The sequence below is a fragment of the Crotalus tigris genome, unplaced genomic scaffold, assembly GCF_016545835.1.
Source record: "Crotalus tigris isolate CLP2741 ecotype Arizona unplaced genomic scaffold, ASM1654583v1 scf7180000023720.1715460, whole genome shotgun sequence".
Lineage (NCBI taxonomy): Eukaryota > Metazoa > Chordata > Lepidosauria > Squamata > Viperidae > Crotalus > Crotalus tigris.
This window is the reverse complement of record NW_024100139.1, coordinates 389120-404041: the sequence shown is the minus strand read 5'-3', so window position 1 is coordinate 404041 and position 14922 is coordinate 389120. Positions and strand designations below refer to the sequence as shown.

Sequence of the window (14922 nt, the reverse complement as noted above, 5' to 3'; positions counted from 1 at the left end):
ACTTGTCTGAAATGGCATAGGGCAGTGGTTCTCAACCTGTGGGTTGGGACCCCATTTGGGTTCGAACGACCATTTCACGGGGGTCGCCAAACAACGCAGTCCGCCATTTTTTTCTCCTTTTCCTTAGCTGTGGCTACTCCCTTTTATTCTATTGGCTTTTGAAAGCCAATAGAATAGACTCTCTCTTTCAAAAGCCAATAGGAATTGTCCAGGCTGTCTCTGCCCTGCTGAGCCCGTCAGAAGTCCGCTTCTGCAAACGGTGCTGCACCAGTTGAGTAGTCCTCGACTTACGACCGGTTGAGTAGTCCTCAACTTATGACCGGTTGGGGGTTGCGGCTTTAAAAAGGTTGAGAACCACTGGCATAGGGTCTCCTGCATGAGCAGGGGGTTTGACTGGAAGACCTCCAAGGTCCCAACTCTTATTATTCTGTGTTCTATGTTTTAAGAGCAGTTGCTGCTTTCTATAGGATTAGGGGTTAGGCATTATGTTTCTTTCCTCCTTTGAAGAGAGTGAAGCTGGCTGGGGAATTCTGGGAGTTGAAGTCCACAAGTCTTAAAGTTGGCAAGGTTGGAGACCCCTGCTTTAGAGAAGATCAAATACAATGGCTGTCCGATTTGATTTGATACTAAATCTTAATTATAAACTCCAGTTTAGTATAAAATTCAACTGTGTGCGTTTAAGGGCGTTGACTTGGCCAAATATTTAAGACTAACTTCAGATGTCTCTTCAGACCTTAGAGTCTAGTGAGTCTATATAGGTGGGCACTAGATCTGTTGAAAATCTTCTTGGATTCCATTATCTGTTAAGAGGTTGTGTCTCACCATCTGAGATGATTTTGTCTTGCAAGTGTCCTGAGAAGAAGTATGTTTTTTATTAGTGTTGCTCAGCTGCAGAATGATCTCCCTAGGAATGTACAGGTGATCCTAACTAAATCTGAAAATTGAAACTGGCTTCATATTGCTTTTATATTGCTATTATGATTGATATAGTTATAATATTATATTTTAGTTCATTGTTTTGCTTCCCTTTCTATATAGCAAACCTAGAAAAAATGTCTTTGGAAGGGTACAAATTCTGAATAAAAACAAAAATAACTCTTGTGCATAAGAGTTGTGCATAATTTGATGAATTATGCTACTAAATTTGATTCCGTGATTGCTAGCATTTACATTGCTAGAATTTCATAATTTTCTGCATAATTGATTTTTGTTAATACATTTACTATTTGCGTAAGGTGTTTGGAAAATTCTACCAAAATGTGGGTACAAATTAAAAAAAAATGTTTTGATAGTACAGATATTCCATCTAAGGCAGTGTTTCTCAACCTGTGGGTCGGGACCCCATTTGGGGTCGAATGACCATTTCACGGGGGTCGCCAAACAACGCAGTCCGCCATTTCCCCTCCCCCTTTTCCTTAGCTGTGCTACTCCCTTTTATTCTATTGGCTTTTGAAAGCCAATCGAATAGACCCTCTTGAATAGAGTCTAATTCTATTGGCTTTCAAAAGCCAATGGGAATTGTCCAGGCTGTCTCTGCCCTGTTGAGCCCGCCAAAAGTCCCATTCTGCAAACGGTGCTGCACCAGTTGAGTAGTCCTCGACTTACGACCGGTTGGGGGTCACGGCATTAAAAAGGTTGAGAACCACTGATCTAAGGACACCAATGTCATGGCCCTTTCAGGTGTAAAGCAGATATATTTTGCATGTGCTCCTTCTCCACAGGTCCCTGAACATGGACTTTGAGAATCAAGACAAGGAAAAGGACAGCAACAGCTCGGCTGGAGCCTTCAATGGCAGCAGCGCCAATAACAGTAAGATGGTTCCTTCAAAGGCCAGCTTTCAGCAGAGATAACAACGCTGCTTTTGGGGGTAGACTGCGACTAGCACTGGCCGCTTCCCACAATCCGCCAATCCAGCTTCCAGGGTAGCCCTACTGAAAGAAATGGGACAGAGGGCCTTTCTGCAAAACTGGGATGTTTAAAAATCTGTTAATGGAAAGGGGCGGGGCTTTCCCGATAGGAATTAAGGTTAGGCTCCCCCAAAAGATATTTTTCGACTGCAGCCAGTCTGTTCAGCTGGGTCAGGAGGGCCCAGGCCTGTGTCCAAGCAGCCTTCCGCGTTGCCCAGCTCTACAAAAAGTGTATAAAAAGGAAAGGACTCCAGATTTTTTTTTTTTTTTTTTTGCCCAAAGTGAGAAACACAGAAAACAAGGAACAGCTTAGTTGAATGTTTCTTTTTAAATAGTGCTGGTGTATGCAAGATACAAAAACGAGCTGCTTTGTGAAAAGGGGAAGATAATAAAAGGAAGGCCACAATGACACACTCCAAATAAAAGTCAGAGAGGTGATCACACGTTGTGTAAGGTTCAGCATTGGCAGAAGCAACCAGAGTGCCGGTGAGTCCCAGAAGCTGCTGATGAGATGTTTTTAGGAGGATCCAGATTCTGAGTTAAGCCATCTGGCAGAGTGAGGTCAGTGAAAGCTTAGCGCTTAGTCCTGTGGGGAGAGTAACTGGTTTGTCCAGTTTTGTCCTCTTGTTTCCCATGTTAGTGGTCTAGACCAGGGGTAGGCAACCTTGGCTCTTTTATGACTCGTGGACTTCAACTCCCAGAATTCCTGAGCCGGCATGGCTCAGCTTGGAAACCTCTCCCTGTCCCCTCAGCATGGCTGCCTCAGGAATTCTGGGAGTTGAAGTCCACGAGTCATAAAAGCCAAGGTTGCCTGCCCCTGCCCTAGGGCCTAGAGCAGGGGTAGGCAACCTTGGCTCTTTTATGACTCGTGGACTTCAATTCCCAGAATTCCTGAGCCAGCATGAGGGAAACTGGCCCCTTCATGACTCGTGGACTTCAACTCCCAGAATCCCTGAGCCAGCATGGTTCAGCTTGGAAACCTCTCCCTGTCCCCTCAGCATGGCTGGCTCAGGAATTCTGGGAGTTGAAGTCCATGAGTCATAAAAGAGCCAAGGCTGCCTACCCTGGTCTAGACAGTAAAAATGACTGCATGATTGGGCCCACCTATAATAAATCACACATTTTAGGAGCATGTTGAGGAATTAAAATGAAATTTAGCCCATCCGGGTTACCTTGCATGAACTAGACATGTAGAACAATATTAAGGTTTTATAAATCTTTTACTACCTTTCCTGGTAACAATTACATTCGTCCGGCACTAATACAATCGATCTAAAATTATGCATTTCTAACAGATGTTAATAATGGTTATTTCATTTTGAAGTAGCAGTTCAGTTGTCTATAAAATATAGATGAAATGTTTTCAAGAACAGTATCCTGTTCTTGGAAACTACAAGTAATACAATACAATGCATCGTTACTTCGAAGAAAGGCCTATGAAATGTACTGGGGTTCATTCCAGTTTTAATAATTTTAGTTTAAGACAGTGGCCCCCAACCTTTTGGGCACCAGGGACCGGTTCAGTGGAGAAAGGTTTTTCCGTGGACTGGAGAGTGCGTGTTTTCGGGTGCTGCCTGCATCCTGCTTGCTTGCACAGCCCGGTTTCTGCCATGCTGTGGTCCAGTGCTGGTTCACGGACTGGGGATTGGGGACTCCTGGTTTAAGAGATGTTAGTATATAAATAGGTCAGTGCAAAGTATTGAACTGTCTCCTATTGGACTGCAACTTTTTTAGTTATTAGAATTTTAAATAAAAACGTTGAAACTATAATATTAACAATTAACAGATTTAGAATAAAAATAATCATGAACTTCAAAGTGAATAAGACCTTCTCAGGCTGGATTAAAAAATCAATTGACAAAGCCGGATTTGCTTAATGATCCCAGCGATTCAACTTCATTGTGAAAATGGACACCATAAATGAAGTTTACGAAAACAGCCATAAAATTGGGTCTGGTCATGTGAGATGTCACCTAACGACCACATTGCTTAGTGACTGAATTTCTGCTCCTGATGGTGGCCATAAGTCAAGGACTATCTGTATTATATTTCTTGTTTCTCTCCTCTTCTGAATATTTCCTATTTGCATTTTAAAAATATGCATATCTAGTTGCCACTTTAGCTTTATTTGTTTGTGTGGCATCAAGAGGATTGTGGCTCTTGTGAGATGCCAAATAATCGTTGCCTTTCCTCCTATTACCCTGCAGGTATCCAGACCATTGATTCGACCCAGGCGCTTTTCCTGCCCATTGGGGCATCGGTGTCTCTCCTGGTTATGTTCTTCTTCTTTGACTCGGTTCAGGTGGTTTTTACAATATGCACAGCAGGTGAGGCTGGTTGTCTGAAGGAGAGGTTTCCCGCCTTTTTCATGATCCAGAAGCTGGAAGCCCTCATCAAGAAATGCAGTGCTGGTGATAGAAATTGGTTGCATTTGAGGAAACTGATTTGATAGATTTGATATTTTATTTCTATTCTGTTCTGTTCTATTCTCTGTTCTATTCTATTTGCAATAAAGGTTCTGTTCTATTCTACTCTACTCTACTCTACTCTGTTCTATTTGCAATAAAGATTCTACTCTACTGTACTCTCTATTCTATTCGCAATAAGATTCTACATTCTACTCTATTCTGCTGTGCTCTGCTCTGCTCCACTCCACTCCATTCATTCTGAATTCTATTCTATTCTATTCTATTCTATTCTATTCTATTCTATTCTATTCTATTCTATTCTATTCTATTCTATTCTATTCTATTCTATTCTATTTTTTTATTATTTCACATTCGTGGCTTCCCAACTCACAATGACTTTAGGCAGCTTACAGAAATAAATTCCCAGTACAAAACCCAATAAACCTCCACCTACCCTGGTGACAACTGTCAAACCAACCACTTGATGGATTCTGCGTCCCCAGGCTTGTTGGCAAAATCATGCTTTTTTCACCCTTAACCTCTCACAGAAACTTGGGGTTCCAAGGATCAGTTGGAAAAACTTGGTCTAATAGTTGCCAAAAGTCTAGTTAGCCTTGTGTGTGTATCCAAGGGAGCTGAACAAACATATTTACTTTGTCCACCCCAGCCGGCGTGAACAGAAGTGAGTTGCACGCTGGGAGTTGCAGCATAAACGATTTGGGCACAATGAATTTGTCAAGCCTTGATTTTTGCTTGATTTTTGGAACTACTTAACAAGGCTGTGATGCTGCCATGCGCCCCCCTCTCCATCCCCCGGGGCAAATGCCTGATCTCACCTATTTCTGCTATTTTTAAGATCATTTTGTGTTTATTATACATCTGATGTTTTTATGCTGCTTTTTACACATTGCTCTGATTCTGTTTTACCTTTTTACTGTAGTAATGTTTTTTTTTTTGTAAACCACCATGAAATTGAAGGGTGGGCATAAACCTGTAGAATAAAACAGCTAAAATGAAACACATAACAGTACAACTTAATGCACTGGAGACACTTTTTCCAAAACTATATTTAAGTGGTTAGAAACTCCGCAAGAGCCCCAGGTGCCTATCTCTTTCAGTGGAGCTGCGGAGAAGAACTTGGAAGATTAGGATCAAAATGTGCTGATGACAATGCTAAACTTTCCCAGTTGCATCTTAGTCACCCTGAGTCTGTGGGCTGAAACTTGGGGCCAGTCACAAAAAGGCAGCCTCTGATGCACTGTGCAGGGTTTTTGGTCTTCTGCCAAATGTCACATATGTTTCTCCATTTGAGAAAGTATTTGTTTCATGGGTCCAAAACACTGAATAGCAAGTCCTGAGGATACGGATATTGTTTCTCAAAAAAAACAACAACAGGACTCTAAAAACAAAATTGTTTGAGTTAATTATGGATGTCTGCTTTTCATGGATTTTTTTTTTCAATAATGGCATTCCTCCCCCCCCCTTTTTGTTTCTCTGCAGTCCTTGCAACAATCGCCTTTGCTTTCCTCCTGCTCCCGATGTGTCAGTATTTAACACGACCTTGTTCACCTCAAAACAAGTAAGAAGGACGTTTGCTCGTCTTCTGTGTCATTAAGCGATCCTGTTGCACTGGTAGTGGAATATCTTAGCGATGAATTCAGGGGCTTTTCATGCATGCAGAGCAGGTACCATGGGTGGTCTTTCTTTTTGGGTGTCAGACAAGAAAACCCAAACCGCCTTTTCCCTGGCAATGTGGGACACTGCTGGTGTGCAGATAATCCTGAAACAAGGGGTCCTTGGTGCCCCTGAGCTTGGTTGTTTTCTTGCAGATGTTTCATTACTCAAACTAGGCAACATCAGCTTGATGTTAACTGTGACCATCCTCGACAAAAAGACCTAAACCCCTCCCCACCAGTAGTCAATACCCAGATGAGCATTGATTGACCCCAAGATTAACATCAGACCAACAGTCAAGAAGTAAAGAATACCCCAACCAAGAAACTGCCAAAAAAAAAGCTAACAGTGAACAGCCCACCCAAAGATCTTCTAAGACCACCCCCACCAACACCGACAGGGAAGCCACTAGAACAGGGGTAGGCAACCTTGGCTCTTTTATGACTCGTGGACTTCCAAGTCCCAGAATTCCTGAGCCTGCACTAGAACATCAACTGGGAGCAAACCCCTCTCCTTACTAGAACTGATGATGTTGCATAGTTTGGGTAACAAAATGGCTGTCAGAAAAGATAAAGATAAAAGATAAAAAATAAAATGGCTGCCAAGCTCAGAGAGCACCAAGACCCCTCATTTCATCCTTGAGCTACAAAATATTCTCCTTTATCAGTACTGAAACAAACATCTGTCTGTCAGTCATATGCTGGCCCAATCCCACAACGTTGTTTTGTAAAAACATCTTTATAAAACAATTACAATATAACCGCATAAGTAAAAATTGTTAACTACTCGGATAAAAAAATGGCCAGACACCAAAGGCCTGCTTGAAGGAGAAGGAACTTCCTGGAGTCCAGGGGAAAGAGATGAACAAGGCCTGGGGGGGGCATACTCAACTGTGTCAGGCCACGATCCCAGTCCACCCCCCACCCCCATTTCACAAGCAGACCCTTCCCATGCGATGGGCCATCTTCTGTTGGTTGCCATGCCCTCAGGGAGAGAAGAACTGCTACAGTTCTACACCATCATTTAGCATTGGCTTTTCAATTTGGGCAGGGCCATGGGAAAATTGCCCCAGCGTACACGACCGATTGGATCCATGCTCTCCTCTGAAACGGTGTTCTTCATGAATAGAAGAAGAAGAAAAAAAAGAAATAAGAAAGAATAAATAATAAATTTAAAAGTAGGAAAGGCCAGCTGGGTGATCTTTGGCCATTCACATTCTCAGCCTAACCCACAACCCGCTGTGAAGGAAATAGGAGAAGGATAGAGTGTTAGATCTGTTCACTGCTCTGAGTTATTTAATAAAGATAATGAAGCCAAGATAAGAATCTAATAATAAATAGAAGATCATCCTGAAGTGGGAGATGCATGACAGATTCTCTGGGCCTGCTTATAAAACTACAAACATTCTCCCAAGAGAAAAAGGCTCAGGGATGGCGCCTTTGAGAGGCCCTTTCCTTTGGCAGCACACGGAGCCAGCCCCCTTGCACAGGGATGCCCACCAGGAGCCTTTGAGCACTCTCCTCATCTGCCCAGCTAATGGGGACAACCCTTATGCACCTCGGACTTGTAAAGTCAGCAGTAGCAATAGCACGTAGACTCAGATACTGCCCCATCGGCCTTTACAATAGCAATAGCACTTAAGACTTAGATCAGTGGTTCTCAACCTTTTTAATGCCGCAACCCCCCCCCCAAACCGGTCGTAAGTCGAGGACTACTCAACCGGTCGTAAGTCGAGGACTACTCAACTGGTGCAACACCGTTTGCAGAATGGGACTTTTGGCGGGCTCAGCAGGGCAGAGACAGCCTGGACAATTCCTATTGGCTTTTGAAAGCCAATAGAATTAGACTCTATTCGAGAGAGTCTATTCTATTGGCTTTCAAAAGCCAACAGAATAAAAGGGAGTAGCACAGCTAAGGAAAAGGGGGAAAAAAATGGCGGACTGCGTTGTTTGGCGACCCCCGTGAAATGGTCGTTCGGCCCCAAATGGGGTCCCGACCTACAGGTTGAGAACCACTGACTTAGATACTGTTCCATAGGGCTTTGCAGCAGGAGTCCCCAACCTCTGGGCTGTGGCCCCATTGCCGGGCTTTTGCTTTGGAAAGTAGGTCTGATACCCTCATGCTATCGTGTTTATTACATGCCTTCTATTACATGGACACCTTCTGAAAGGCAGAACTGTACTGGCTGATCTGAAAAGAGCTTTTGGGGTTCCCTTTAGTGCTTTTTGGAGGACTGGCCTTTCTGAGTGACGCTTTTCTTGTGCTCTGGTGCCCTTGGAGTGCATTGCAGTGGGCGTTGGAGATGTTTTCTCTCTTTTCGTCGAGAGGACCTTAAACCTGTGTCCATATTTTCCAGGATTTCCTTTGGATGCTGTGGGCGTTTCACTGCTGCTGAGCTGCTCTCTTTCTCGCTCTCGGTGTTGCTCGTCCTTATCTGGGTCTTAACTGGGCATTGGCTCCTCATGGATGGTAAGTGCAGAAGATGCAAACTGGGTCGCTTGAGAAGAGCCAGGCCTTCCTGAATTTCCCCCCCCCCAAAGGCCTTGCCTCTCTTGTGGAAGGGAGTATTTTATACAGCATTCATTCCTGAATTGGAATAACATCCTTGGGTTCAAAGAAGTTCAGAATCGTTACACAGACTTGCTTTCACTTGTTTTGCTTGTTTGTTCTATCTTAAGTTTGATGGGTCACCTAGATCCAGTATTTCTCAACCTCAATAACTTTAAGATATGTGGACTTTAATTCCCAGGGCAGGCTGGGGAATTCTGGGCGGGCGTTAAAGTCCACGGACTTAAAAATTGCCGAGGTTGAGAATCTCCGATCTGGAGATAGGCAGGTGTCTTGAATGCAACCTATTTCAAACTTGAAATGCCCCAATTCAGCTCTTCCAAGCAGGAAACGGTTGCTTGTCTCATGCTTGAGAGTATTTCAAAAACGGACCTGTTTCGAATCTGAGACACGCTACTCTGAACTCAAAACACTTGCAGACTTTAAAAAAAAGGATATTTTTAATCTGAAACACTTCTAATATTGACTAAGGGTACAACCCCTAGATTACTATGCCATAAAGATGCCATAAAGATGCCATAAAGAAGAGGGAATCAAGCTATTTTCCAAAGCCCCCAAAGGCAGGACAAGAAGCAACGGGTGGAAACTAATCAAGGAGAGAAGCAACCTAGAACTAAGGAGAAACTTCCTGACAGTGAGAACAATTAACCAGTGGAACAACCTGCCTCCAGAAGCAGTAAATGCTCCAACACTGGAAGTTTTTAAGAAGAGACTGGACAGTCATTTGTCCGAAATGGTGTAGGGTTTCCTGCCTGAGCAGGGGGTTGGACTAGATGACCTCCAAGGTCCCTTCCAATTCTGTTATTCTGTCCTTCCTTCCTTCCTTCTTTCCTTCCCCTCCCCTTCTTCCCTCCATCCCTCCCTCCCTCCCTTCATTCCTTCCTTCCTTCCTCTCCCCTCCTTCCCTCCCTCCCTCCATCCCTCCCTCCCTCCAACACTGGAAGTTTTTAAGAAGAGACTGGACAGCCATTTGTCCGAAATGGTGTAGGGTTTCCTGCCTGAGCAGGGGGTTGGACTAGATGACCTCCAAGGTCCCTTCCAACTTTACTACTATTACTAGATGCAGAGGGGCAGCCAGCATCTCCTCCCAAGAGGCACCTTCGCTCCAGTCACCATTCAGAGTGCAAAAAGTGCCCTTCTAGCTCATACAGGCAAAAGTCGCTGTGTTTGCATTCTTCATTTTTAGAAGAGAAAGATGAAGCGTGCCTGCCTTTTCAGTGCAGGAAAAGCCACGGCTCAGCTTTCAGAAATTTGGGAAACATGGCATGTTATCATCTATACTTCTGTACTACCCCAAGCATTTGGTGACTTTGTGTTCCAAACTGGGTTTGGAGTGTTAGTTCTGACTTGAACTGGGGTACAAGTAGTATCCTGTCCAGTGATCAGGATCACCTATAGAGAGTCTTTCTCTCCTCTGGGCCCGGCATAAGGAACAAGTGGGCGCCATGTTTCTTCATCCCTCATCTGCCATATCTCAGCTAGCTAGTAAAATTGTTTTTATAGCAAATAGTTTGGGAGTTCTTGTGGTATAACATCCTGATCAAATAAGCAGTGGCCTTTTGCACAGCATACTTCAGTATTCCTTTGGGGGTTGGTTCTTTATCAGTTCTTCAGCCTGGTTCTTTCATCAGAGAATTAACAATTTCAGGTATGGAGAGCTACCCACTGTTTTGCTCTGCAAATACTGCTGTTTTATTGTACACTTGTACCTCATCTAATACCTGCATTGTGTGACAAAGCCTGTAGGGTCTGTACACACAGTACTTGGTAGCAGAAGCACTGGGTGTGAATAGAAAGCTGCTCTTAGCACTTTCAGTGAAGCATCACCTTTTAGTAAACATACTATTGTAGAATGATAGAACATCAGGGTTGGTGGGGCCTTCGAGGTCATTTAGTTCATCTGGCTGCCCAAGCGGTAACCTGCTCTTACAGTATTGTCAAGAGATGGCTGGCCGGCCGGCCTATGTTGAAAACAGCTCCAGCAAAAGAAAGTCCATCAGCTCTCAAGGCAGCCCATTCCATTGTTAAACAACTCTTAAGGTTAGGATAGTCTTCTTGAGGTTCAAACTACATCTACTCCCTTGCAGTTGGAACCCCTTGTTTCTTGTCTTGTATTCCGGACAACTCCGAATATTACTTCTGCACCTTGTTTGTGGCAGCTTTTCAGAGACTTGAAGATAGTGATTCTATTTCCCTTTAATCTTTTCTTCTCCAGACGCTGCGTGGTGTCTCCAAACATTCCCCATCCGTTTGGTTTTGTATGCCTCTTGTAGACTTGTTTTCCAAAAGCACTCGAGTGTCCTTCTCAAAAAAATGCCCAGAATAGAATTTAATGTTCTAGAGCAGTCTAGCCAATGGATAACAGAAAGAAAACCTGACTTAAAACCTCTATCACTGGAGGCTTTTAACAGGAGATTGGATGGCCATTTGTCTGGTACAGGTTCTCCTGCTTGAGCAGGGGGTTGGACTAGAAGACCTCCAAGGGTCCTTCCAACCCTGCTTTTCTGTACTCTGATGTTGACACTGTATTTCTGGAAGATACCCAGATCCTTTTGCATGAACAGCTATTAATTGGGAGTCCCTTCTCCTTTATATATTTAGTTTTTCATACAAGAATTTGAGGCTCTTCATTTGTAGTAGTAGTAGTAGTAGTAGTAGTAGTAGTAGTAGTAGTAGTAATAGTAATAATAATAATAATAATAATAATAATAATAATAATAATAATAATAATATGGTGCACTGGAAGATCTGCAAGAAATATCATTTGTCTGTAAGCAAAAACTGGTGGGATCATAAAATAGAGAAAGTCATAGAAAATGATAAAATTAAACTGCTCTGGGACTTCACAATTCAAACAGACAAGCACCTGCAACATAACACCCCAGACTTAACAATTGTCGATAAAGAAGACAAAAAAGTCTGGATAGTGGACGTGGCAGTGCCTGGAGACAGCAGAATAGACGAGAAAGAACTGGAGAAGATAACAAAATACAAAGACCTACAAATAGAAATAGAAAGACTGTGGCAAAAGCAAGCAAGGGTAGTACCAATAGTCATAGGCTCCTTGGGTGCAATCCCAAAACAACTGGAGCACCACTTGAACACCATTGGCATTGACAAATTCGCTATTAGTCAATTGCAAAAGGCGGCCTTACTAGGAACTGCTTCCATCCTGCGACGATACCTGTAATACCATCAAACATCCACATCTGCCTATCCCAGGTCCTGGGTAAGGACTCGATAGGTAGACAAAATGCCAAATCCAGTCTGAACATCTGGCTGATTGTGCGATGATCCATAATAATAATAATAATAATAATCTTTATTGATTAGCCTGTGGGCCATATCAAGGTGCAGAGTTCCAAACACACGTTATACTAAAATGCTGTAAAAACAATTTAAAATGGAATTAGTTAAAATATAATTTAGGATAAAATAGAAATAAAATACAATTTAAAATGAAATTGGGATAAAATACATTGTTAAAGTGAAATTAGAATCAAATATGGCAATTTAATATGTAGATAGATAAAATGTGATAAAATTATACTTCACTATCCCCCCTACAATCTACCCCAGTCAGTCTCACATATGCCGATCTCAGCCGAACCATTTTGCTCAGGTATTGTGCTGTGTTAAATGTAATTTTCAAGTTCTGGCCGTACATAAGGTAAGTTATTTTGATATGGGGGTCCCAATGGGTCATCCGTTTAGAGTATAGGCCAGTGGTGGTGAACCTATGACACACGTGGCAGAGGTGGCACTCAGAGCCCTCTCTGTGGGCACGCGTGCCGTGCCCCGGAGATGGCAACCGTCCTCTTCAACCAGCTACCTGCTAACTCGCCGAGGTCCCACGTGATCGGATGCATCCTAGCACCCATGTGCTTGCTGGCCTGTGTGTGCGGGGGCCGATGGTGTCAGGCAGCAGCCACCCCCGCCCTGCCTCGCCTTGCCTCACCTCACCCCACAGACCCAGCCTCCTGCCCACTGCCCCACCCGTCAGAGACCTTTGCCCGGCCCTCACAGGTGTCCCTCCCCACAAGCAACATCGGGCTGGGCACGCCCACCCTGGCCACACCCACCCATCTGCCATGACCACTGTAGCCACGCCCACTCGGCACCCGGCAATACATAAGTGGATTTTGGGTTGAAGTTTGGGCACTCGGTCTCTAAAAGATTCGCCATCACTGAGGTATAGAGTGGAATCTCTCTTATCTGACCATTGCGTCAAGCTGTTCAAATCTCACTTGCGTGAATATTTCCCTAAGATGTTTGGGCAGTTGTAACTTCAAATAGGTGTCTGCTTGAAAAGTGTGTTTGTATTTGCTCAGCCATTTCAAGTTATCCACCTTACTAAGGATGGCTATGTCGTTTTGTGCTTCAATATTCTTAATTCTTTGGGCAGCTTTATTTTTAGATCCTTCCCCTGTTACGCAAGAGACAGGAAGGCCACAGCTTCTTACAAAATTTATCAGTTTAGTAAACCAGGAAGTTTGTGATTGTAATTTTATCTGCTCTAGTAGACATAACTTGGGGAGTCTATCACTCTCCATTTCATTAGTTTTATGCCAGTAATTATATGTCCTGATTTTGGATAGAGCATGAATTGTACGAATTTCCAGTGCAGCAGATGTTCTTGGATCTACGCCCAAAATACAATTCAGATGCTGGGACTATGTTTGTTCTAGTGTTGTAATTGGGTATATACCCCAAACCTCTGCTCCATAGAAAAGCATAGGAGTAACCTTAGCTTCGTATCATTTGTCCTTGTTGAAATTGATCTGGTTTCTGTTTGCCCAGTGTTCCAACTGATTGTTCTCTAAGGTATTTTCCATCTTTCTATTGCTGCAAATCTAATACAGGTAGTCCTCCACTTACAACAATTCGTTTAGTGACCAAAGTTACAGAGGCACTAAAACAGTGACTTACAACCTTTTTTCACACTTACGAGCATTGCCGCATCTCCGTGCTCATGTGATCAAAATTCAAACACTTGGCAACCGTCTTGTATTTATGACAGTTGCAGCGTCCTGGGGTCACGTGACTCCCTTTTGTGATCTTCTGGCAAGCAAAGTTAAGTGGGGAAGTCGGATTCACTGAGCAGCCGTGTCGTTATGGTTCCGGCTAATGAAACATTTCAAAGAACTTCCAGGCATTATTTTCCTAAAAGTCTTTTATTGTTACAAAATGTCGGCACAGGCACAACGGAGGGATGCTAGGATCTAAGTTCTCGTCCTCTGAGCAGTTAAATGATCAGCATGTTCCCTCCCTAAATTAGCCGTCATATATATCACATTATCCAATTAGTGTGAAGGTCAAAGGTTTCCTTCCTCTCTCTTTCCCCGGGCTTTACCCCCAACCCCCCTTCTGCTCTGTATTAACCCCATAATTACCAGACAATTCTGCATGTTGTCAAAAGCAAGAATATACAATATTTGCAGCGTTGACATTAACAGCTGCAGCAATTCCCTTAACGACTGTGGCAAGAAAGGTCTTAAAACGTGGCAAAGCTCAGTTAACAAATTTCTCGCTTAACAATGGAAATTTTGGGCTCCATTGTGGTCGTAAGTCAGGGACTACCTGTGGTCCTCTTCTCTAACCTCTCGCCTGGGTCATTTATAAATAAGTCCATTAAGGGGACCAGGCCAGGAAATCAACTCCGTGGGAAGACTAAAACTACTTTTACTGGGAATGGCTATAAAAGTCTACAATAAAATTTTAATATTCAAAAAGGGACAAGACAAGGATGTCCATTATCCCCATTGTTATTTGTTTTAACGCTGGAAATCTTATTGATTCAGATTTGAGAATCAAAGCTAATCAAGGGTGTAAAGATAAGGAAGAATGAGTATAAATTGCAGGCTTTCGCAGATGATTTGGTTTTAATTTTGGAACAACCGAATCAAGCGATTGACTGTTTATTAGAACTTATAACACAGTATGGGAATGTTTCTGGTTTTAAAGTTAACAATTACAAGACCAAGATATTATCTAAGAATATGTCAGTTAAGGATAGGAAAAGTTTGATTAAAGCCACAGGTTTTCAGATGGTAAAAAAGGTTAAATATCTGGGAGTATATTTAACTGCTTCAAATGGAAAATTGTATAAGAATAATTATGAACCATTATGGGTAAAAGTACAAAAGGACTTAAAAGACTGGAAAAAATTGCAATTGTCATTGTTGGGGAGAATCTCAGTCTGTGCCGTGCACTTTCTCCATCCTGTTCTAGTTCAGCGAATTAGGGAAGTGTGTCCCTGAGCTGCTTCCAAATGTTGCCCCGTCGCTTCGGGCTCTAGGCCGGAGTTACCAGGGCTCCTCCACTCTTTCCGGCTTGACCTGGGCCCACTGATCTAGACTTGCAC

General features: G+C 43.1%; 1 protein-coding gene across 1 annotated transcript in view; it reads left to right on the top strand.

Annotated features, from left to right (window-relative positions):
- SPPL3 (signal peptide peptidase like 3) overlaps positions 1–14922 on the top strand; it is a 99666-nt gene that overhangs the window by 67994 nt on the left and 16750 nt on the right. Inside the window, exons 3-6 of the mRNA XM_039321220.1 lie at positions 1722–1810; positions 4116–4235; positions 5817–5895; positions 8347–8459. Coding sequence (XP_039177154.1) covers positions 1722–1810; positions 4116–4235; positions 5817–5895; positions 8347–8459 — 401 coding nt within the window. The remainder of the gene's footprint in view (positions 1–1721; positions 1811–4115; positions 4236–5816; positions 5896–8346; positions 8460–14922) is intronic.